Source organism: Eretmochelys imbricata, chromosome 7, assembly GCF_965152235.1.
Source record: "Eretmochelys imbricata isolate rEreImb1 chromosome 7, rEreImb1.hap1, whole genome shotgun sequence".
Lineage (NCBI taxonomy): Eukaryota > Metazoa > Chordata > Testudines > Cheloniidae > Eretmochelys > Eretmochelys imbricata.
Genome location: NC_135578.1, coordinates 90,041,158 through 90,065,660, shown reverse-complemented (window position 1 = coordinate 90,065,660; position 24,503 = coordinate 90,041,158). Strand labels below are relative to the sequence as shown.

Genomic DNA, 24,503 nt, shown 5'->3' with positions numbered 1-24,503 from the left:
ACATGCATTTGCCCTCCATGTTTCCCTCTCTTTTCCTTCCATCTCCTACCCTCTCGTCCATACTCCATTCCCATGTGCCTTCTTTAGTTTGTCTATTGCTCCTTACATGCCCAACTCTTCAGTGACATGTTCCATTTCCCAACACATTTATGCTAACTGTTGCCTCCACAGTTTCATTCTCAGCACCTCCACATTCTCCTGTCCCCTCACATGGTACCTAAAGGACCACCATCTTACCTGAAAGTAGCCTGGTTTCAGCCTCATTGGAAACAATGGGAGGTGACCATCTTTGCTAAGGGGAGCCTTAGCTGCACTTGCGAAGATTAAAGAGTCCTGTCAGTCATTTTATTGAGGGCAGTCTGTGGCTTCAGTCTTATTGATAGTAATGAGAGGTGATGGAAATCCTGAGCAAGAGAAAATAAAAATCAGAAATTCATTTATCTCTCAGAATGTTGTGACTTGTGATAAATATGCAAGAATTGGCAATACATTATTACAGGAGAAAGGCTGAATGTAGGAGCCAAGGTTTCTGTGTGTGGGAAGTGGGGGGAAGTGTGTGATCATGTAATTGAACGCTGTTTCTTAATGCATACACACAAGGGGATTGAATACACAGGCAACCCTTAATTCAGGCATGTCCTAGCTTTGAGTACTCAATTTTAAATCTTTAATATTCTTTCAATTCTTTTATGTAATAGAGAGTGATGTCTGAATATTGGTTATATATATTATGGGAAAACACAATTGATTTCTGGTGTACAGTGGGAAGAAAGTAATTTGTTAGGAAAACTCAACAGTGTTGATAAATGACGTAGTCAATTGCTGGATTACACTTAATTTGTTAGGAAAAGTATTCAAGAGACCAAATAACTAATATCAGTCAGGTTTATTGCTACAAGCCAATAATAATAGAGTACAGGAAAAAGATTCAGTATGATACCAGGCTCTGGGAAGCTGTCCTGTGCAGCACATAGCAGGTGTGCTCCCAAAGTTATTCCCCTAAAGCCATCTTTTTATACCCTACCTGTTTACAAGTAAAAATACTGTGTACGTCATCTGAAACTAGATTTAACCAGCCTTTCTACCTTGTTTTTGTGGTACCATGTTGTACCCTTTATCTCTTTGTTCTGAACACATGTATTCCAGGTCCCAAAGGACATGAAGACTCCTCTTAGGTCTGTACTAAGGTAGTAAAATCATATATCTTGACCACTTTCTTTTGGGACATTCCAGTACAGGCCTATGAGAGTAAGACCCTTTCCTTTTGCTCTCGTAAAACATTCATTTGTTCTGATCTTGATAGCTTCCCTATTTGCTCAAGCTATAACTTACTTCAGTGAATGCAAGGAGTTATGGGATACTTAGCATAAGTGAGCAAGGGTTTAGGCTATATAACTGCTGTTATATTTAGGCTATATAACTGCTGTTCTATTACTATTAAGTGCACAATACATACTGATATATGTATTGTGCTGATAATGTGTACTGGCAATGTACGGTATATTTTTTGTTAGCCCAGATTGTATTCGTCAATAGTGAATCAGATAAAGTGGTATTTCCATAGTAACATAACAAAGGCTTAGCAACTATTTGGTTAACAAAATTGTGGGTCAGGTGAAAGCCTAGCACAATAATGTTTGTTAGTGTCTCCATAACTACTTCAGAGAAGCAGGCAGAAGAGGAGGAAAAGTTACGTAGATAAACTAGTTTTATGGGTATGAATAGAAGAACTGAATGGAAGGAAATGAGACAAATGAGGTTTGAATGAAAGAGATCTTCATCCTTGAGTTTTTCATAAATAATGCAAAGAATGATTGTTATTATAAAAGCATTTATTAGATAACTATTTATCATATATCCCAAATGTCGCCTGAAGATAATTGTTTTAGCTACTATCAATCTGACATAACTAAGGTATCAGTGTAACTGTAACTCAGTTCTTCTCACCTGTGTCATTTATCTCTGTGTGATTCTGTTTGTGTTACCGTTTAACTGTATAGGTTTTAACTGAATTCTTCAACTGTGGGTGGATTTATATTAGTAGTTTAGAAAATATTTTTTCTCTCCCTGGAATGTTAAAGATGTGCTGATCAGTTAAGGTTATATTAAAGGTTTCAGAGTAGCAGCCGTGTTAGTCTGTATTCGCAGAAAGACTGAATGCATCCGATGAAGTGAGCTGTAGCTCATGAAAGCTTATGCTCAGATAAATTTGTTAGTCTCTAAGACGCCACAAGTACTCCTTTTCTTTTTGGTGATATTAAAGATACCTTTTCTTTCCAAAGGTGAACATTTAAGTTGTTTCAACTGTGTTGAGAGTATTTTTTTATCTTCCATTGCAGTCTTCCATTCAGAATGTGAACTTCGTCACTGTAATTCAGGTATTTATTACCTCTAATCTGATTATTACAATGTGTTCCCCCCACGGGCTACCCTTTGAATCAATGGCAGTGGAACAATTTTTATAGTGGGGGTGCTGAAAGCTATAGAATAAAACTCCAAGCCCTGTATATGATGGAAACCACTTCAAGCCAGGGGGTGCTGCTGCACCCCTAGTTCCAGAACCGCTGCTTTGAATCTACTCAGAGGTTGCAACTGTCTCAAAATACAACAGCACAATTGCTGAAGAGTCTTGTGCTCAACATTTGGTGATGCCTGTAGTGCTGTAAACCAACTCAAACTTTTACTGTAATGTTTTAAAGCCTTCTGTTATATAATCAGTATGCCTGAGAGGACATCCCATCAGCTGCCAATCATCCAGGGTACAATCTCAAGATGACGGGAGGCAAGGCTGCCTGGGAGGAGTCGCAGCAATTTTGAAATATGCCCTGTAGATATAAATTTTCTCTCCCTGATGGGAAACGCACACACTAGAGTTTTATGCTCTGGCTATAAACTTAGTTTCTTTTTAATCTTACGTACGTTTGTTGGCCTGTTGATATATTACCGCTGAGGTAGTGGAATGGTACTGGTGTTACTGTTGTTAATATTTGTATTACTGCAGTGTCTAGGAACTCTAGTCATGGACCGGACCCCACAATGATAGTCATACAAATACAGAGCAAAAGAGTAGGTCCTGGCCCCAAAGAGTTTACAGCCTAAGTACTAAGGCAAACTGTTTCATGCCAGCATTGGTGATAGTTTTGGTTATATATATTTTAGGCACAAAAATCTATCACTGATTAATATTCAGACTGTTACAGTAACTTCTTTGACTTCTTTTTGTTTAATATTTATTATATAGACACTGTCGACTTGACTAGGCTTCAAAAACAGAGTTTGCTAAAGGAAGATAAACTCAATTTCTGGAAGACTTTTTGTTTGTTTTTGATTACTTACTGTTGGATCTTAACAATAAAAGTAATGTCACTAAAACCGCAAGCTAATGTGCAGTCCTAGAATGTATATAATGTAGGTGGTGACTTTATTTTAAGAAATACTTTGTTTTAAGCTTTAAGAAATACTTTGTTACTGCCTGTGCAGATATTAAGCTTTTTAAAAATAAAAGTGAAAGCTCAAAACTGCATGGCCATTGGTTAATAGCTATTCACAGCTTTGAATTGGCTATTAGTTACTTTACTAATTTCTGTAATGATTGTTGCCTTGATAGGAAAGGACTTCACTGAGAGAATGAAAACATAAAACAAGAATGAGGAACAGGTGATCTTGTACTTCAGCATGAGACTTGGAGTTAGGCGGGCTGGTTTCAGTTCTTAGATATTTCGCTGTGTTTCTTGGCAACCTTGGTCAGTGTTGCCAACTCTCTCAGATTTATCCTGAGTCATGAGATTCGGCTCCTGCTGCAAGCTGTCTTGCTGATGTGCCAAGTTCAGGCCATTGCATGATTTTGAGGAAGCAAAATAAGAGAGAAATTGACTCCCCCACAGTGCTTGTAACCTACGGAAAAGTGCACTAGATTGCAAGTCCAGGTACCATGAGTTCTAGTCCCAGCTCTTCTATTGATTGCTGCATCTTTTGTGCACACCACAACTCTTACTATAAACCAAGGAGTGCTGTCTTGAGGGAAGGCTATTATTCACCTACTTCCCAAATTGGATAACCGAGACCTTGCAGAAGGTAACCTCATTTACCCACTTTGGGCAGAACTGAGAATAGAATTAGAGTTTCTGATATAACTGAGCCAAGTCTAATTGCTTTTGCCACACAATAGTTCAGAAGGAACATGGCAAATTTGATGCTTAGATGAATGTGGTTCAGTCACACTTTAGCAGCTAAACCGCATACAGAGGTTTATGACTCCACTGCAGTTTTCATACAAAGAGATCTGGCCCTCTAGCTTAAGTGGAAGAAGCTTATGCATTTCCATCCAAAGATGCCAGATTCAGCCGCTGCAGATGACGCAAATGCAGGAGGTGGTACAACTGGCTATGCTGTCCGTAAAATTTGCTCCCAGAGCCAGGAAGTGAACCAAAAATCCTAACACCTAGAGCCACCTTACAAGTATTTGCGTAACCCACTGGGTGTGTTGGCTCACTGTATGGGCTGGGCCATACAGAGGAGTTAGGGTGACCAGATGTCTTGATTTTATAGGAGCAGTCCAGATTTTGGGGGCTTTTCCTTATATAGGCACCTATTATCACACACCCCCTGTCCTGATTTTTTACACTTGCTATCTGGTCACCCTAAGAGAAGTTCAGCATGCTTTTTCAATACAGATTACTCTTATTGTTGAAGTAGAAGAAATCTGTGCTATGGTTCTGAAGTTTGTGAGTTCAGACTTTGCTGCTGATTCGTGGGGAGTGGGGAAAAAACATACATGTATGAAAGTTAGTATAAGGACCCAGGAGTTCTTGCTGTAATTTTATCTTGCTAAACATTGCATTTAAAGTACCAGAGGGGTAGCCATGTTAGTCTGGATCTGTAAAAGCAGCAAAGAGTCCTGTGGCACCTTATAGACTGACAGATGCATTGGAGCATAAGCTTTCGTGGGTGAATACCCACTTCGTCAGATGCATGTAGTGGAAATTTCCATAGGCAGGTGTAAATATGCAAGCAAGAATCGGGCTAGGGATAACGAGGTTAGTTCAATCAGGGAGGATGAGGCCCTCTTCTAGCAGTTGAGGTGTGAATACCAAGGGAGGAGAAACTGCTTTTGTAGTTGCCTAGCCATTCACAGTCTTTGTTTAATCCTGAGCTGATGGTGTCAAATTTGCAAATGAACTGAAGCTCAGCAGTTTCTCTTTGAAGTCCGATCCTGAAGTTTTTTTGTTGCAGGATGGCTACCTTTAAATCTGCTATTGTGTGTCCAGGGAGACTGAAGTGTTCTTCTACAGGTTTTTGTATATTGCCATTTCTAATATCTGATTTGTGTCCATTTATCCTTTTACATAGGGACTGTCCATTTTGGCCGATGTACATAGCAGAAGGGCATTGCTGGCATATGATGGCTTATATTACATTGGTGGACGTGCAGGTGAATGAACCGGTGGTGGTGTGGCTGATCTGGTTAGGTCCTGTGATGGTGTCGCTGGTGTAGATATGTGGGCAGAGTTGGCATCGAGGTTTGTTGCATGGATTGGTTCCTGAGTTAGAGTTACTATGATGTGGTGTGTCGTTGCTGGGGAGACTATGCTTCAGGTTGGCGGGTTGTCTGTGGGCGAGGACTGGCCTGTGAAAGTGCGGGATCGTTGTCCAGGATGGGTTGTAGATCACTGATGATGCGTTGGAGAGGTTTTAGATGAGGAGTGTATGTGATGGCCAGTGGAATTCTGTTGGTTTCTTTCTTGGGCTTGTCTCACAGCAGGAGGCTTGTGGGTACACGTCTGGCTCTGTTGTTCTGTTTCCTTATTTCCTCATGCAGGTATCGTAGTTTTGAGAATGCTTGGTGAAGACCTTGTAGGTGTTGGTCTCTGTCTGAGGGGTTGGAGCAAATGCGGTTGTACCTCCGCGCTTGGCTGTGTGGTGTGTCTGGGCTGGCAGCTGGAGGCATGAAGGTAGGCGTAGTGGTCGGTGGGTTTTTGGTATAGGGTGGTGGTAATGTGACCGTCACTTATTTGCACCGTGGTGTCTGGGAAATGGACCTCCCGTGTAGATTGGTCCAGGCTGAAGTTAATGGTGGGGTGGAAGCTGTTGAAATCGTGGTGGAATTCTTTCAGGGTTTCCTTCCGAGGGTCCAGGTGATGATGATGTCATAAGTGTAGCATAGGTAGAGAAGGGGCGTGAGTGGATGAGAGCTGAGGAAGTGTTGTTCCAGGTCAGCCATAAAAATGTTGGCATATTGTGGGGCCATGTGGGTGCCCATAGCGGTGCCACTGGTCTGGAGGTGTATATTGTCAGAAAATTTGAAATAATTGTGCATGAGGATAAAGTCACAGAGCTCAGCAACCAGTGCTGTGGCATCATCAGGGATACTGTTCCTGACAGCTTGTATTCCATCTGTGTGTGGGATGTTTGTGTAGAGAGCCTCTACATCCATGGTGGCTAGGATGGTGTTTTCTGGAAGATCACCAATGCTTTGTAGTTTTCTCAGGAAATCAGTGATGTTACGGAGACAGTTGGGAGTGCTGGTGGCGTAGGGTCTGAGCAGAGAGTCCACATATGCGTACAGTCCTTCATTCAGAGTGCCAATGCCCAAGATGATGGGGTGTCTAGGATTTCCGGGTTTGTGGATCTTGGGTAGTAGATCGAATAGCCCCGGTCGGGGCTCTAAGGGTATGTTGATTTGTTCCTGTCTTAGTGTAGGGAGTGTCCTGAGTAGATGATGCAGTTTCTTAGTGTATTCCTCAGTGGGATATGAGGAAAGTGGCCCGTAGAAGTGATGTGCATTTAAAGTGATGTAGATTTTGTGTTAATATTGGCTTTACAGCTGCATTTATTATTTGCACTTGCTTAATGGGAGTTGTTCCTTTTAAGAATAAGGTATGGCAGATTGAAAGTGTGTTTGACACTAAGAGCAAAGCCTGGGAGATTAAGCCTGTTTCCAGAGAGTGGAAGATGCAAGCTGTGTAAGTCCCAAAAGTATGAGAACTTGATTTAATAAACTTACTTTTCCAGACAACCTAATTCTCAAAGGTGTAACGTTAACTCTAATGGGGATAGAATAACTCAGAGCATTACTAATGCAGTATATACTCCTGAGAGAATTCTGTGCCAAAAAATTAAATATTCTGTGCCAAAAAGTATGTGCACAATATTTTAAAATTCTGCAAATTTTATTTGTCAATAAATAAATGTGGCTCCAGCGTGGCGGTGGGGACCACAGGCCACTGGCTGCATTGAGGTGGGAGATTACTCTGAAACCCCCACCTCCCCTAGTACAGGGACTCGGCAGTGAGGCTGCATCTGCCCCTGACACAGCGCAAGGGCTGGGCCTGCCCCAGAAACACCCTAGGGCCCTGTCCCTCTGCGCCAGGCATACCAGGTGTGGGTGGGCAGGCTTATCCCAGCAGGATTCAAGTGTGTAGGGGATCCAGATGTGGGAGGGGTGAGAGGTTTCTGTGTGGGGCAATCTGGATGCGGGTTGCTTATTGGGAGATCTGGATGCACAGGGGCTTATTGAGGGATTCCAGGTGCAGGGGCAATGGGACTCTGCAGGAGATCCAGGTGACGGTGGTTGGGGCTCAGCAGGGAGGTGTGGGGAGATTGAACTTGGCAGGGGGGTCTGGATATGGGGGGCTCAGTGGAGGGGATCTGGGTGCTGGGGGAGTAGGGCTTGATGGGGTGAGGGTCCTGGAGCAGCGGGTTGGGCTTAGTGGGGGCGGAGGTAGAGGGGGGCTTGGCGGAAGGTCCAGGTGTAGGGAGGTAGGACGTATCAGGGTGAGGGTTCAATGGGCTTGTTTCTGTTTCCCACATTTCCCCTATCCCCTTTTCTTCCCCAATTAACCTTTAGGGAGCCACCTGACACAGTCAGTTACTCTCAGGTGGACCTTCAGAATGCACACTGGGCCCTGATTCCCCTTAAAGGAACAAGTAACTGTCCATCTGGCTTTATCTAGTTAATGTTCATATCTGTAGAAAAATAGTGAATGTGGATTATTTTTCTCTGCGTCAGATTAATCAATTAACTCAAATGGTTTCCTGAATGTGCAGGTCCCATTCCCTGCCCCCCAGAGCTTTCAAAATCTATCCCTACCTGCCTGCTTTTCCCATGTTTCTTCCGTTACCCTTTGTGAAGCTTTTATATCATGCAATGGAAGACTGTTTAGTCTGCTACTGTAGGTATCAAGAAGCTGAAATTACCAAACTGGGCCTTGCTATGTGGCAAACATAGACCATACATATGGGGCGATGGTACCATGGAGTGCTTTCTTGTTCTGCATTTGGACAAGAGGTTTGAGAGTTCTCATAAAATATGAGCAGCAATACCCAGGCAGAATGCCATGAATTTCAGATGCAGTTTTTGCAGCAACTCAGAATCACCCAGTCCTATCTACTTTACAAGCAGCATGGAGTATTTGTGGATTTAATGTTGGCATTGAGAAAAGAGGCCCCGTGAAAATTATGTAAATATTTATTTTTCCATAAACTATTAATCTAGTATATCTTTAGATAACTTTTAAAAGCATACTGTTTACTCAGCAGGTTGTAATAGATTATGCAACTCTTCTCCTACTCTTTGGAGAAGTTTGCTTTCTAGCATATATTCTAGCAGGATGTTTGGCAAAACCCACTTCCCTAAAATTGCCGTTACGCTGATCTATCACATGGTTTTAGCCTGTACATACTCCTTTGTTTTTAAGAGTGGTTACGTCTGGTTGCAATAGCGTCTTCTGTGATCCAAGAACCTCTTAATGCCACCTGTCAAGGGAATATAGAAGGGGACAGGTATCTCCTGGTTCTGGTATATACATTCTGGTTCACCAAACAATATCATGTGAGGTCTCAAATAAAAGCCGGAGTCACACTGGCTATTAATATCATCATGAAATATATGTACAGATACTTTTGCATGTATACTGAAAATATATTCTTACAGTCTGAATCAAGATGTCTGTCACCAGCAGAGGTAAAAAAAACATGTTTCTTGTTAGACAAGAGATGTTAATTCACCTGTCTCTCTATTAGCTTACAATGATTAGCTTACATACTAACACAGTGGATGCCCTTTTACATACAGAGTCAAATGCTAACCAAGAGACGTGAAATCAACAGGAAATAGCACACAGGAGAAAACAAACTACAGGGGGTTATCCTGTCTAAGAGTAAAGACAATGAACTTTGGGGTTCTATCTAAGGGGCAAACAGACACCCCTTTATCCTGTACTTAGGAAGTAAACTGACATCACATTTACACTGATGAAAACAGGACCGTAGGCAGACTTGGTTGAAAACTCTGCAGAGGTGAGCTTCTTTGGACAGGAGGTTAACCTGTTAGTTAAGTTTAGTCTCTAGAAAGTGTATTATGATTTTGATTCATATATAACCATTTGTTTCCAGTATTTTTACTTACAGTCCCTTTAATCTTAAATCTTTGATAATAAATGTATTCTTGTTTTCACTGTAAACATTTATAAGAGCTGAGATGTGAAGCATAGTATTGATTCTGAGTTGAATCATACAAGCTTACAAATTCAGTAAAGACAAGTGCAAAGTACTCATTTAGGAAGGAAAAATCAAATGTGCAACTACAAAATGAGTAACAACTGGCCAGGGTCTGGGGGTTATAGTGGATCACAAACTGAATATGAGCCAGAGATATGATGCAATTGCAAAAAAATGGTAAATATTCTGGGATATACTAACAGGTGTGTCAGATGTGTGTAAGACAGGTGTGTAAGACATGGGAGTTAATTGTTCTACTCTACTCACCTTGGCACTGGGCTGTGGCATCTCAGCTGGAGTATTTTGTTTAGTTTTGGGCACCACACTTTACGAAAGATGTGGACAAATTGGAGAGAGAGACTAGAGGAGAGCAACAAAAATAGGAGATTTAGAAAACCTGACCTATGAGGAGAGGTTGAAAGAACTGGTTATACTTAGTCTAGAGAAGAAAAGGCTATGGGGCGACGTAACAGATTTTAAATATGTAAACAGTTGTTATAAACAGGATGGTTGTCAATTGTTTTCCTTGTTCACTGAGGGTAGGACACAAAGCAATCGGCTAAGTTCGCAGCAAGAGAAATTCAGGTGAGATATTAGGAATAATTTTCTAATTGTAAGGATAGTTAAGTACTGGAATAGGATGCCAAGGGAGGTTTGTAGAGTCCCTGTCGCTGGAAGTTTTTAAGAACAGGTTGGACAAACGCTTGTCAGGGATGGTGTAAGTGTACTTGGTTCTGCTTCAGCTTTGGAGGGAATGGACTTGATAACCTCTTGAGAACCCTTGCAGCCCTACATTTCTATGACTTATAGCTTGCATTTTGCTTTGTACTGTACATTTTATTTTGTTGATTATTTAAAATTAAGTCAGTATGGACTGTTAAAATTACAGATTATAATAAACCATAACTTTATATCAGAACTATTGCAAAGTTTGGACAGTTAATATTTACATCATGGATCTAAAACCACTCCATCTGCTTAGATTTCATGTTGAATCTAAAACTGGAAGGGTCTATTTTTCCAGTTCAGATTTCAGTCGGACCAAAAACTTGTGATTTTTAATCTTTAACATGGTTGAAATCTCACATCATCAGTCGACTACCTATACTTACAGCTAAAATCTTGTGAAAGCATCTTGAGATGAGCATGATTTGGATCAGACTCCAAAGAATGAGCATAACATACAGTAGTATGGAAGGGGTATAAGAGGACAGGAGCTACATCAGTAAGATCACACAGTTGATGGATGAACAGGTAATGATTTTACTATTTGTATTACCTAGCTCGAGGAGGCCTGGTTCTGGACCAGGACCCCATTGTGCCAGGTGCTGTAGAAACATGGAACAAAAAGAGGTTCCCTGCCCCAGACAACTTTATATTAACTGTTAAAATGATACAGAAGATCAAACTAGTAACTATCTTGAGTATTCAGAAACAAACTTAAAAAGAAAAGTCATATGCATTTGTCTGAATTTTAAAAGGTACTTCTTTCTTCATGCTCCTATCTAGATATTGCTTCTTTGGGCTATTTTTTTCTTATGAACATAAAACGCAAACTTACTGGTTAACACTGTCTTAACTTTTATTTTTTTTTCTCACTAGAAAGAAGAGTATAAATGCAAAAAAGATGAACCATTTCCTGGACTGACCACAGTATATTGGTATTTGTACAAAGTATTTAGAAACTTGTACTTGTCAACTTGCCAAACTGGTTTTTGCTGCACATCTGACAGGATGAACAAGCCAAAAAGAGGCTTTTTGTTGTATTGGAACAATAGCAACTGCTGCCTGGCTTAAAGTAAACTTAAGACTGCATGCATTTGCCTGACAAAATGAAAGAAGTGGCATTCTGGTCACCCAAAGAGGTGGCAAATTGGCTGATGGAGAATGCTGTGCCAGAATACTGTGAACCATTGGAATTTTACACTGGGCAGGATTTGATCAATCTAACTAAGGAGGATTTTAAGAAGCCACCTTTGTCACGTGTGTCTTCTGACAGTGGGCAGAGGTTGTTGTACATGATAGAAACTTTAAAAATGGAGCACCAAATTGAGGCGCACAAAAATGGGCATGCCAATGGGCACCTCAGCATCAGTACAGATGTCACCACAAGTGAAAATGATTTCAGCACTAAAATCAAATTGAATGGGATGCCAAATGGATATAGGAAGGAGATGATAAAGATCCCCATGCCAGAGCCAGAGCGTTCCCAGTATCCTATGGAGTGGGGGAAGACTTTACTGGCTTTTCTTTATGCACTTTTTTGTTTCATCTTTACCACAGTGACAATCTCAGTCGTTCATGAACGAGTGCCTCCCAAGGAGGTGCAGCGTCCCCTACCAGATGCATTTTTTGACCGTTTTAACCGTGTACAATGGGCCTTTTCTATTTGTGAAATTAACGGCATGATCCTTGTAGGACTCTGGTTAATTCAGTGGCTGCTCTTAAAATACAAGTAAGTACAATTTTTTGCAATGGTGGTGTTTGATATACTAATCACTTTTGGGAGAAGCAGGTATTTAAGGTATAAAACTGAAATCTTTGTAGTCTTTTTAAGTGTTTCATTTTCTTGGGGTGATGACTTTTTTAAAGTCAATGTACTCTTGGCAGACTCAGAAAAATCTAAATATTTATCACATAGTCTATATAGATTTCTTTGGAGCGTACATTTTTTTTGTTCATAAAGTACAGAATGGAGCTAATCCTAAATACTGTGGTTAGTATAAATATGTGGGCTTGTCTTTACTTCAGAGTGAACTCAGGTGTTGCCCCAAATTCAAGTCCTGGCCACACACAAAAACCATTAAATTTTGACTGTGGTGGTGCTTTTAACTCAAACTAGGTCGCAGCTCGAATTAACGCAGCTCAATAGCACAACTCCTTAGCTGCTCTCAGAATCACTCTGCATACCTCAAATGTTCAGTTTGTCAGTGTGCCCACTCACTTGAGTTAGGCCAGCTCAAGTGTAGATAACCAGACTTAATGCCATAGTGAAGACCTATGCTAAAAAGATTATATCACTCTTTTTTAAAAGTGCAAAAGAAGATAAACAAACAAATATAGTGAAAAACACACAAAAGGTACAAACTATATCATGTGAATAAAACCACATGAATAGTTCTGGGATTTCTGCATTTTAGCTAGCCATTTTAAGATATATGGGATTTGTCTTCCATGAGATGGGGCAGATAACGTCCACCTTAGACTACCAGTAGATAAACCAGTTTGGTAACTGATTAACATCAAATTTATCTCCTGTTAAGCTCTGTCAATGAAGCATTCAAAGCGTTGACTTTTACCAGTATCAGGATTTTCATAGCTTGTCACTTTTCAAAGAGCAAGAATAAGCATATTTGAGTTCCAGAAATCAACTATTAAACATCCAAAAAGCAGTCTAGATAATCAGCATTGGACAGAATTGAACACTAATGACATCAGTGGGTGCTCACAGAGTATGGCCACTAGCAAAGTGACGTGTTCCAGCGTGTCATTGAAAGGAATAGAATGCTACATAAACCTTCATGGCGCTTGACTACAGAGTATGTCAGAATTGTCTACGTGGGCTTGGCAGAAAAGCCTGAGGGTGAAAATTGCATGAAACTTTCATATAATTTGCTTAATAAATCAAAGTGGGTTTCCACAATTTCCCTTTCAAAAAAAAAATCCAAAAATTGCCCTATCACTGTATCAGTTATATCCCCGGCATTCCATGCATCCTACCATCAGTTAATATTCTCATCCATCCTGCTGCCCGCATATTTCTTCACTTTCCTCTTTTCATACAGGTGTCAGAGTAACAGCCGTGTTAGTCTGTATTCACAAAAAGAAAAGGAGTACTTGTGGCACCTTAGAGACTAACCAATTTATTTGAGCATGAGCTTTCGTGAGCTACAGCTCACTTCATCGGATGAGCTGTAGCTGTAGCTCACGAAAGCTTATGCTCAAATAAATTGGTTAGTCTCTAAGGTTCCACAAGTACTCCTTTTCTTTTCATACAGTGAAGCAATTCTCCTTTATCCATCTACATTCTGTTCTGAAAAGGTTTCGTACTCTGCCCAACTCCACGATATCTGAGCCCCCATAATTAATCCCCTTATTCCCTACAGTCCATCAGTACTCTCTGCCTTTCCCACCTCTACAGTCCACATGTTCCCTCTACCCCTTCATCTTTTCTTCTAGAGTCTGGTGCCTGGCTTATTTTCTCAGCAGTAATTTTCTGTTGGCCATTTTTGTTTCTTCCTTCAGGCAAGCTTAGAAATATGGGGCTGAGGGAAATGGGCCAGTGACTGAAACTCTCTCTTCCACAGCCAGCTGCTCAGCTCTCCCTCTCTCCAAGCTCCCTTTGTGTGTCTCATAGGAGGAAGTCCGAGAGCTGAGGGCCCAAACGTCCGGGCCCAAATGTCTACACTGCAGTAAAAATCCCAAAGCCTGAGCCCCACGAGCCCATATCAAATGACCCAGGCTCTGAGGCTATAGGTTTTTTATCAGAGTGTTGGCATACACCAGAAGCCTTACATGTGAGGCAAGTTGAAAATTAGGACTGTTCAGTTAAGAGGAGATGAGCAAGTAGACACGATATGAATATTTAATAGTGAATGGAGGGGTACATTATTCTCATAATACATGAACAAGGAAACATCCAATGAAACTGAAAGGCAATCAATTTAAAACTGATTAAAATAAATATTTAAATACATTGTGAATATTTGCATGTGGAACTCGGTGCCCCAAGATATGATTGAGACCAAGATGTCTGCAAAATTCAAAAAAGCATTATACATTTCTATATAAAATGAGAATACCTGCAGTTATGACAGATAGGTTAAAAAATAACAGATATGAACTTCTGACAGATATGAAATAACAGACATGGACCACTAACATGGTGAAGAAGAAGCTTTATCTTTGGGCAGATTATTCCATAGTTGTCCATTGCAGAGTTTCTTGAAGCTTCCTGTGAAACATCTGGGTACTGACCACTGGCAGAGACAGGAAAACGGACTTGGTGGGCAGTAACTCTATTTGCTAGGGAATTTCTGGTGTTCCTGTTAAGAGTACAATTCCAGGAAAGTTTACAGGGATTAATCTGAGCAACTCCAATTTAAAGAAACACTATCAAATTTGAATTTGTATACTATTTTTTAAATCAAACTTCTGATAGAGTACCATTTCAATGGTAAAATCTCTTTTTTAAAAATTCTGTTTAAATAATTGTGTAATTTTCCAGCTTTTCTGCAGACATATGTAAAGGTCTTTCCAACACTAAAGGGTGGGTGGGCATGAGAACGACTTCCAGATGTCGTCAAGCGTTACACTGAACAAAATATGGATGCTTGGAAAATTCAATGCAATACAATTTTACTCAGCCACTAGCATGGGAGGCATTTTCTCCACCCATTCCTCTGTTTTGCTATTCTGCTCTTTGGTGTCGGTGCCATTTCTATGAATAGTGAATTATTTCAATTGGAATCAAAACTATATTCAGACTTCCAGCTCTTGAAGCAATGCGCAATTTTAAAGAGTACAACCATCCAAAAGGCTCTTTTGCTGTCTTCTTCAAGAAAATGAATTAGAGATGTTAACTAGCAGAATAGACTTCAACTTCTTTTCAGGAGGATCTACTATTTTTAAAAATATTCTCCAAAGTACTATGAATCCCTTCATCTAATGCCAAATTTCCAAGGTGCTCATGCAGGTGGTGCACAAGTACCTGCTTCATATATGCATATATGCTGGGTAATACATTTATGTACGCTACATGTTGAACAGAATAAAATATGATCAGGAGTAGCCCTTCTAGTGAGAGAAGTGGGCTATGGACTGTTCTATAGGTTGTTTATATATTTAAAAAAGACATTGTCAAGAATAGGTCTCAATTCTGCGTTTGAGTGGCTCCATGGAGTCTCTCTTGTCATTGCTTTCTTTTTATAGGTCTTAAAGTGATTGTGCCAGTCTCATTCGTGTTTCCTTTTTTTGAAAGGGTGGGGGAGAAGGAGCTATGGTACAAAATGTGGGTACAAATCAGTATGAGTATCAACTGCCCCAAAGCCCCTATCAGCTAGCTAGCCTAAGGAGGAGAGAGAACTTTACATTTGAGACCTTCCAACCTCCCACATCCTCCCTGGTGTCCAGGAACAATTCCCATTTTCTGGTTGTCTCCTGTGGCCTTACGGATCAAAAATTTCTACACTTCCAGAAAATGAAAGGATGAATTTTCCTTGTATTGCCTTCCTAGATGTTACTTTCTTTCCACGCATATTTGTGATGACTCACAAGTCAACCAGTGCCTTGCCACCCCCAGTCATTGCCTGGGATGGTAATGTGTCAGGTAATTATACTTGATCTGTTGCCAAGTTGTTTGCAGTTTAAACCTACTCTTGCTGAACAGCTACCATGCCCAGCATGGACATGACATAAAGTTGAAAATGTGGGTGATGAGAGGTGTATAGATGCTATCATTTGATGATTATTAATAGGTACATCTATGAAGGAAAATAAGGACACATGTTATGGTTATAAGAAGCACATGGGATTTTTTCAGGGAAAAAGGTAATATGCAGCATTTATTGAAAATACATATGCATATGCATTCAGTTACACCACAAACACACACACATCCTGCAGATGGTCTTTATAGTTACCAGTAGCTTGAGTCAGTCTAATGGCCAATGGGTGCAGGAGTCAGGAGAAGAGCTGTTGGGGGCAGGATGTGTGTGGGGGTGCTGGAGTTAGGGCTGGGGTTGTGGGGGATGCAGGGGTCAGGGCAGGAGGTTGGGGTGGGTGAGGGGTCAGGGCAGAGGGCTGGGTGTGTGTGTGGGGGGGTGCAGGGATCAGGGCAGAGGGCTGGGGGTGTGGGCTGGGGTCGTGGGCGTGCTCCCAGCCCCCTGCTCTGAGCAACTCACCAGGCTCCACTTCTCCCCCTCCCTCACAAGGGCCATCAGTTGTTCGGCAGCAGGGAGAGAGAGGAAGAGGGGCAGGAAGAGAGAGGAGGAGGGGCAGGAACCCAGCACTCTGGGGGAAGAGGCATGGCGGAGCTTGCCTACTCTGCAGCAGCAGTCGGCAGGACCAAGCTTCTTCACCCTGCCCTGGGGGAAGGGAGGCGAGGGCGGAGAAGAGCGGGCCGGGGCGGGCAGGATTTTTAATGGCACACTGCTGCCTGCCAGGGTCCCAGCCTTGGTTCAGCAGCAGGCTGAGCGGGCCTGGTGGCTGGGACTCGGCAGGCAGCAGCGTGCCATTAAAAATCAGCTCGCGTGCCGTCTTTGGAACACGTGCCATAGGTTGCCGACCCCTGCACTATAATATACATTAGCTTCTTATCTTAAATAGTTACCCAGACACTTCAACTTAAACACATTGGATTATATAAAACAACAAAACAAGTTTATTAACTACAAAGAGAGAGATTTTAAGTGAGTACTAGTAATGAGGCATAACATTCAGAAATGTTTACAAGAAAAACAAAGATAAAACAGGTTTCAGAGTAGCAGCCGTGTTAGTCTGTATCCGCAAAAAGAACAGGAGTACTTGTGGCACCTTAGAGACTAACAAATTTATTTGAGCATAAGCTTTCATGAGCTACAGCTCACTTCATCGGATGCATTCAGTGCAAAATACAGTGGGGAGATTTATATACACCAGCCTGAAGCAGATGTGCAGGTGAACGAGCCTCTGATAGTGTGGCTGATGTGATTAGGCCCTATGATGGTGTCACTTGAATAGATATGTGGACAGAGATGGCAATAGCCTTTGTTGCAAGGATAGGTTCCTGGGTTAGTGTTTTTGGTGTGTGGTTGCTGGTGAGCATTTGCTTCAGATTGGGGGGCCTAATCACATCAGCCACACTGTCAGAGGCTCGTTCACCTGCACATCTACCAATGTGATATATGCCATCATGTGCCAGCAATGCCCCTCTGCAATGTACATTTGCCAAACCGGACAGTCTCTACGTAAAAGAATCAGTGGACACAAATCAGACGTCAAGAATTATAACATTCAAAAATCAGTCGGAGAACACTTCAATCTCTCTTGTCACTTGATTACAGACCTAAAAGTCGCACTATTACAAAAAAAAACCCTGCAAAAACAGACTCCAACGAGAGACTGCTGAATTGGAATTAATTTGCAAACTGGACACCATTAACTTAGGCTTGAATAAAGACTGGGAGTGGATGTGTCATTACACAAAGTAAAGCTATTTCCCCATGCTTATTTCCCCCCCCCCCCAACTGTTCCTCACACATTCTTGTCAACTGCTGGAAATGGCCCATCTTGATTATCACTACAAAAGGTATTTTTTTTTCTCTCCTGCTTGTAATAGCTCACCTTAACTGATCATTCTTGTTATAGTGTGTATAGTAACACCCATTGTTTCATGTTCTCTGTGTATATAAAATCTTCCTACTATATTTTCCACTGCATGCATCCGATGAAGTGGGCTGTAGCCCACGAAAGCTTATGCTCAAATAAATTTGTTAGTCAATAAATTTGTAAGGTGCCACAAGTACTCCTGTTCTTTTTAAAGATAAAACAATTTCTAGTTCCTAACTTAACAAACCATATTACATTCAAGCAAAATTTCTCACCACATGCTTCCAGCAAGATTACTGACCAAACTCTTTCTGGTCAGGAACCCACCCCCACCCCAACCTCCCTGAGAGTCCAATGGCTATTTCCTTTGTTGTCCTAGGTGCATAGAATGTGATGGGCAGGGAGACGGGGTTGGGGGGTGCCTTGGGGTGTTTGTGCTTCCCTTATATAGTTTCAGGCCCCCCTTTTTGAAAAACATTTTCAGCTGAGAACCAGCAGATAAAGAGTCTGCGTGGAAGGATATTCTTGGCTGGCTTCTTTTCCCCCACCTGTTTGAGCTTCCTTTATTTCCCCTTCCAGCTTGATGACTCTGTTTAGTGCTTAAATGCAAATTAAGGCACACATACATTCCTTTGTTTAGGACAAACCTGTTTGCTCAGTTCTGCCAGGGTGAGGCTGTTGGATTGTGTTAATAACACCATACAGGGAAATCTTATAATTCTACATATAATGTTGCCACGCATAATTTATCAGGACAGTACTGACCACCAAATTATAAGTTTCTAATGATACCGCACAAGGCAAATCTTGTACAAAGGTTATTACAGTAGGGTGTAGGGTGTGAATACAGAGGTGTATTCTGTCACAGAATTAGCTTCTGATAGCACAGTACAGTTAAGTCTGGTTCAAAATAATTCCATGTATTCTCACAGAACATTCAATGAAAATCTAGCGATGTGAGCATAGTAGTACTGATTTCTGAATCACTTTGTCCTATAAATGAAGACAACACTCTATAATTTATTTTCTTTGAATACGTGTCAGTATCAATCTTACCGTGCATATGCATGTGCACAAGATTAGGGTTTTTTTAAAAGAGCAGTGCCAGGTACTGGGCCCATATCAACCCTTAGTGCTGCCCTTTGAGGAGGAAATGTATTCCTCCTCGCCATTGCTGATATATTCCTTCTTACCGGCTTAGAGCAGAGATTCCTCTTCTTGGGTATTGTAGAATGACCCCCAAGGAGGGTATTGGGAAGCCCCCAGTCAGAGCGCCACCTCAGCTGGTGCAGGAGTGGCACTGGAACGGCTTACCCCAACCTGACCAGTACCTGTACAGTATGCCAACGTGGCCACACTGGCCTTGCTGAGGATCATCCTCCCACATGTCATGAAGCATATCATCCTCTCCAAAGGAGATCATGCTCCTCAGTGGCTTCACACCAGAACTGTAGGTGGTTCCATAAGAATAAGAGGTATGTGACACAGAGGCCTATTGCCAAAGGGACTTTTGTTCTTTGCCACCCATCTTGCAGGATATTTATCCATAAGGGGTAACATGTAAGGTATCTACGTGAAGCACATAACTTCTCAAGACTCATAATTATTGTGAGATATATGTTCAGGTAATATTTTAATGAATAATGTGCCTATGTTGAAAGTATGCATTGTGTCCTTAGAGTAGTCACCGGGTAATATGTCTCCGGGATGGCCCATTCAAGGAGGTGGGAGTTGTCACCTATCCCTGGATAGCCGATGATGTAATGCAAGGCTCTGTTGACTATAGAGTTGCTCCATCCCAAGGCTATCAAAGGAAAACTATCAGAGACAATTGCAAACAGACAAAACCACTTGGAAGTAAAAAAAAGAACCATTATAACAGATGGGGGTTCGCCCTGTCTATGAATAAAGATAAAAGACTATAGCACAGAATGGGAAGGTGCACTCTGAATCCATTCACAGAGAAAACATCTTGTGGCATGGAGGTGTTTTCCTGAAAGTTTGGTTCCTGATTCCTGTAAAGCCATCAGCTCTACAACAGACTGATCTTGGGGTGGGGTTGGAGAGACCTACTTGATTAGATAGGAAAGGAGATGTTAGGGTGCTTATTCCTTCATCCACTTACTTCCCTGGTCCTTCTCGCATGAACAGAGAGCAACAATACCCAAAGTCCAAAAGTGCAAACAATTCGATGTTTATTGGGGTGAACCTCCAGCAAGTATGATTCCAGTTTCCTTCCTTAGTGTCCCCCTTCCCAGCTCTGACACCACAGAGCCTTACACCTGTGTCCCTGTTCCCATTCCTGCCCTTTGCCAAACATGATTCCAATTTCCCCACCCCCATTCCCTGTTCCCATTTCCCCCACGCACACCCACACACTTCCTGACTGACTGCAGACTATATAGTAAAACTTGAATTCTGCTTAGCTATACCTTAACCAATCATTTTACTGAAATTTAACTAACCAATCCTAACATATTGTAACATGATTATTTAACCAATTATATCCCACCACCTTAATTAGTTTACACCCAGCAAAATTAATTATACAGCAGACAGAAACAATCACAGAACCAGACAGAGATTATACAGACAAACAATAGGGAAATGAGGACTACAGTGATAGAACAAGAAATGAGGATTTCACATCCCAGCTATTGATAAGTGAGTTCTTGCCAGACAGGATGCTATCAAACTAAATTTCCTTTTACATTTTCTAGGCACTTCCCCTTCTCTGGAGGTGGTAGGCATTATCAGGACAGGAGTGTATTCCTAACAGCCCAATAGCACCTTCTTTCAATGTGACTAGTTTGGAATGTGAGGAGGTGACCGGTCGCTTCCCAGCTTATGGCTGCCTCTGTTGCTTAGCCAAAGATCTTAGCTGAAGCACAGGGCCTCAGACTGTCACAGTAAGAGAAGGACCTTACACAGGCAGACAGTGATTTTGATTCTTTCTTTTATACCTCTAACTAGCCAAGTGATAAGAATACACTTAAATTCTTAGAGTATAGGCCTTTACAGACAGGCCTGAATATCTATATCCTAACAGGTAACTATTGTTAAGTATGGTCTTTAGTTCACATTTTACTATTTTGTTTTGTATGAGGACGACACAAGATATCTCACTGTATACCTCTCCCACTGAACATCAAGGCCCACTCCATCACAGCTCAAACAACATCCTCTGCCTGCTTCCGTGATCTGCCAGGCACCAATGTGGAGTAACCCACTGACCTTTATCAAGCATTATGCATTGAGCCTAATGGCTAGATCAGATGCCAAATTCAGGAGCGCAGGACTACAATCACTGTTCAGCTCTTCCAGCTGGCACTAGAGAGTGTCAGCTTAGAGAGACAAGGTGGATGAGGTAATATTTTTTTATTGAACCAACTTCTGTTGGTAAGAGAGACACAAACTTTCAAGGAAGAGCTCTGTGTAGCTCTAAAGCTTGTCTCTCCTACCAACAGAAGTTGGTCCAGTAAAAGATATTACCTCACCCTCTGTAATATCCTTGGGCCAACATGGCTACAATACTGCATATAGCTGACACTCCTCATTCTCAGTATCCTAAGGGGATACTGCTTGCCAGTCACCAACAGTGGGATCCATAGACACGGACTCGAGAGTAGTTACGTTTGCTATAGTAACTGTGGGTCTTCAAGCTGTTGTTCATCTCCACATTCCATTTCCACTTTCAGTCTTTAGCTATCACAGCTTTCGAATGGTGAGGGAACTGAAGCAGAGTCATAGCCTCTCTTCCCTTTTGACCTCACAGAGGAGCACAAGGAAGGAGGCACATTGATTTAAAAAAATCTGATTTTGTGTGCATGAGGCTCATGTGGATCTACAGTGTGGGTTGCACACTGATTGCAACATCTTGATGAACCACAGTTCTTTGAGTTGGCTGCCTCCTAGATTTGTGGCTAAACTTTTCTCCCTACAGAAACATAACTAATTGAGCATTTTAGAGGAAGAAGATTCAGAGAGCTATGTTATGAGTTTAAAAACCTGGCATTTGGGTAAGTATTCCAAACCCATATATGCTCAATCAAGTGATTAGCCTTTTAACAAGGAGACCAGAAATCTTTGACATCATAAGTAGGATATTTATAATACAACTTCCTTCATTGCCTTTTACCTTTATAGCTGTTAGTAATTAAAAGACCATTTGGATTATTCTCAGGCAAACTATCAGAAGTAATCCCTGATCTTCTGAGATGACAAAGTAACCATGGAGACAAAGAAAAAAGCATTCATAGGTATAATTATTCCACTGGATAGTGAAGATAACTGGGAAGTCCCTGATATGTTACCATAGGTTGTATGTTAATATATCAAATGACATTTTGACTTGTTGTTTAAACATTATCTCCATTTTTGTATGGGCACAGTGGGGCCCTGAAGTTCAGGGTCCAATTCAGGAAAGCATCCCTTTTTAGGGAAGTTAAGCATATTTAAATGCTTTGCTGAATCAGAGTCTTGTTCAAAGGTACATAGTGAGTTGGTGCCAGAATATGTGTTGGGGTTCCAAGCTCCCTGACTACTTCTCTAACTGGAAAATCATACTTCCCCATGAATCAGTTATTCCTTTAACTTTTGTAAACCATAATAAATAGATTTAATCCTAAATACATTTAACAAGAGGATTTATCTGAGATAATCTAATTTGACTAGCTTTTATTTTCTCAACAATAATGCTATGGCATATGAATAAGTTATTTAGCCAAGAGGCTTAATTCTTAGCTTTTATATAATATATAATGATATAAAAATGGAAAATAATAATATAGAACTTTGAGGATATTTTTGGCCAACATTAATAATATTTAGTCATTTACTCTATGCTGTCATTAACTCATTAATCGGTAATTAAGTCTTTGAAAATGTTGCTCATTACAGTCACACACCCTGAACCATCCTGAATTTAATACTAACATTTCTGTTCATAAATCTAGGAAATGTAAATTAAATTAGCTTGGGTTTTTTGTTTCTGAAGAGCAAACTGTGCCCACTAGTGATGCATGCATCAATAGCATTATATGAGAGGATTCTGTTCTATTGTGTATAGACTTATATACTGATTTCATCACCATGGTATTTGTGAGCTTGCCAGTAGTGGTTTAAGCATCGTAACTAATGTCTGTCATGTGTTTGTTCTCTTATCCTCTTCCCAAGGAGAAACGTGTGCGCAATGGAGTATTTTATTTGTTTTTCGGTTGTTTGGTTTTCATATATTCATAACATATTTTGACTTTTCAGGCTAGATTCCCATTCTCAAAAACAGTGGTGGTGCTGCCCTCCTTACACCGAATAGCCCAGTGCCCTAACCATTGGAGCTATGGAGTCATTCTGTCTATCACAGTAAATGTACAAGTATTTTGTATAAAGTGCGACAGTTTCAACAGGAGAGAGACCCTCAGAATAGCCAATAGCCTGGTGCTTAGCGTATCTTGGGGAGCGGGGAGACCTAGGTTCAAGTCCCAGCTCCGGAGTGGAGATTGAAATTCCTTTCTCTCACATCCCAGATGAATGCCCTAATCACTGAAGTACTGCATATAAAGGGTTTTGTGAATCTAGCCTTCATTTTTTGCTTTTATTAAAAATACTCCAAATTAAATGTTTTGTTCAACCCTAAATTAAAGTTTTCAGACTTCAATTCATTGAAAATGCTAAAAAAAAAAATAATAATAATAAAAATTGGCTTCTATTCAACCAGAGCCAAATTTTTTTTATTTTTCCAGAACTATTAGCAAACCAAAAAATGAATTGGCACAGCTCTACTGAGTATGACTAAGGGTTGCAGAATCCACCTGTAATTTAAACTATCTACCTACAGTACATAAAACCATTACACTCTAGTGCAACTCCTCACAGTTGGGTCTCAGAAGTATATTACAAGTTAGTAGCCATTTGTTAATTAGTGAACTTAAAAGTATTGTCTGAGTCTCTCTCCTTTGGTGTGCTATAATGGTATACATAGTTGCAGCAATCTTGTCAGTATTTCCAGCCTGAGAAAAACAGTGGTATTGAATTTTTACTTCACATTTGCCTTTTACAGTTTATTCTGTGTCTTTAGCCCAGAGTCTGCTAAACCAGTTAGTTTAAATAGAACTAAAATCAGAGAGCTATATATAGTTTAATAAAATGGATGTTCAGCCTTGAGTTCAGCTTTTGCTCCTTAGTGAAATTGATCTCTCTAATGGAATAATGCCCTTATCCCAGTTTGCAATAGTTACATCCATGGAGATATAGTCTGATAGTACAACCTTAAACCTTCTTTAGTGTATTCCTGTTTGCAAAAATATTTACTGTTTCAAGAGGAAGTAATCCTTCTTTGTCTGAAAGATATGTGTGTACACAATATATTATTTGAAATCTTTCCATCAAAGCATTTAAATCTCTTTTGTAATATTAATCTAGCATTGTTGAGTCATGCTGTAGTCAGATCAATAGTACTGCAACTAATTGACTCTGCCAAAAGCCATTAAAAATCAAATTGTCAGCCATTTGTGAGTTTCACGAGAGTTCAGTTTGCTACTGGTTGTATTGAAACTTTACTTGTTTAAATGGTATTAGATGTGTTTTTGTCTGGATTAAGTGCTTTTAAAAAAGTGAAATTTGAAAGCAGTCACAAGTAAATGCTTTAGGAATCCTTGCCTAAATACGTAGTTTTTACTTTAACAGAGACAGTCTGGGGA

General features: G+C 40.8%; 1 protein-coding gene across 15 annotated transcripts in view; it reads left to right on the top strand.

Annotated features, from left to right (window-relative positions):
• Window positions 1-24,503, top strand: part of SGMS1 (sphingomyelin synthase 1) — a 204,175-nt gene that overhangs the window by 159,344 nt on the left and 20,328 nt on the right. For 9 of the 15 annotated variants that reach the window (XM_077822308.1, XM_077822294.1, XM_077822299.1 and 6 more), the window contains 3 exons: window positions 2,340-2,378; window positions 10,613-10,752; window positions 11,101-11,953. In XM_077822308.1, coding sequence (XP_077678434.1) covers window positions 11,313-11,953 — 641 coding nt within the window. In that variant the 5' untranslated portion in view covers window positions 2,340-2,378; window positions 10,613-10,752; window positions 11,101-11,312. The remainder of the gene's footprint in view (window positions 1-2,339; window positions 2,379-10,612; window positions 10,753-11,100; window positions 11,954-24,503) is intronic. The other 6 variants (XM_077822305.1, XM_077822297.1, XM_077822300.1 and 3 more) reach the window with 3 other exon arrangements.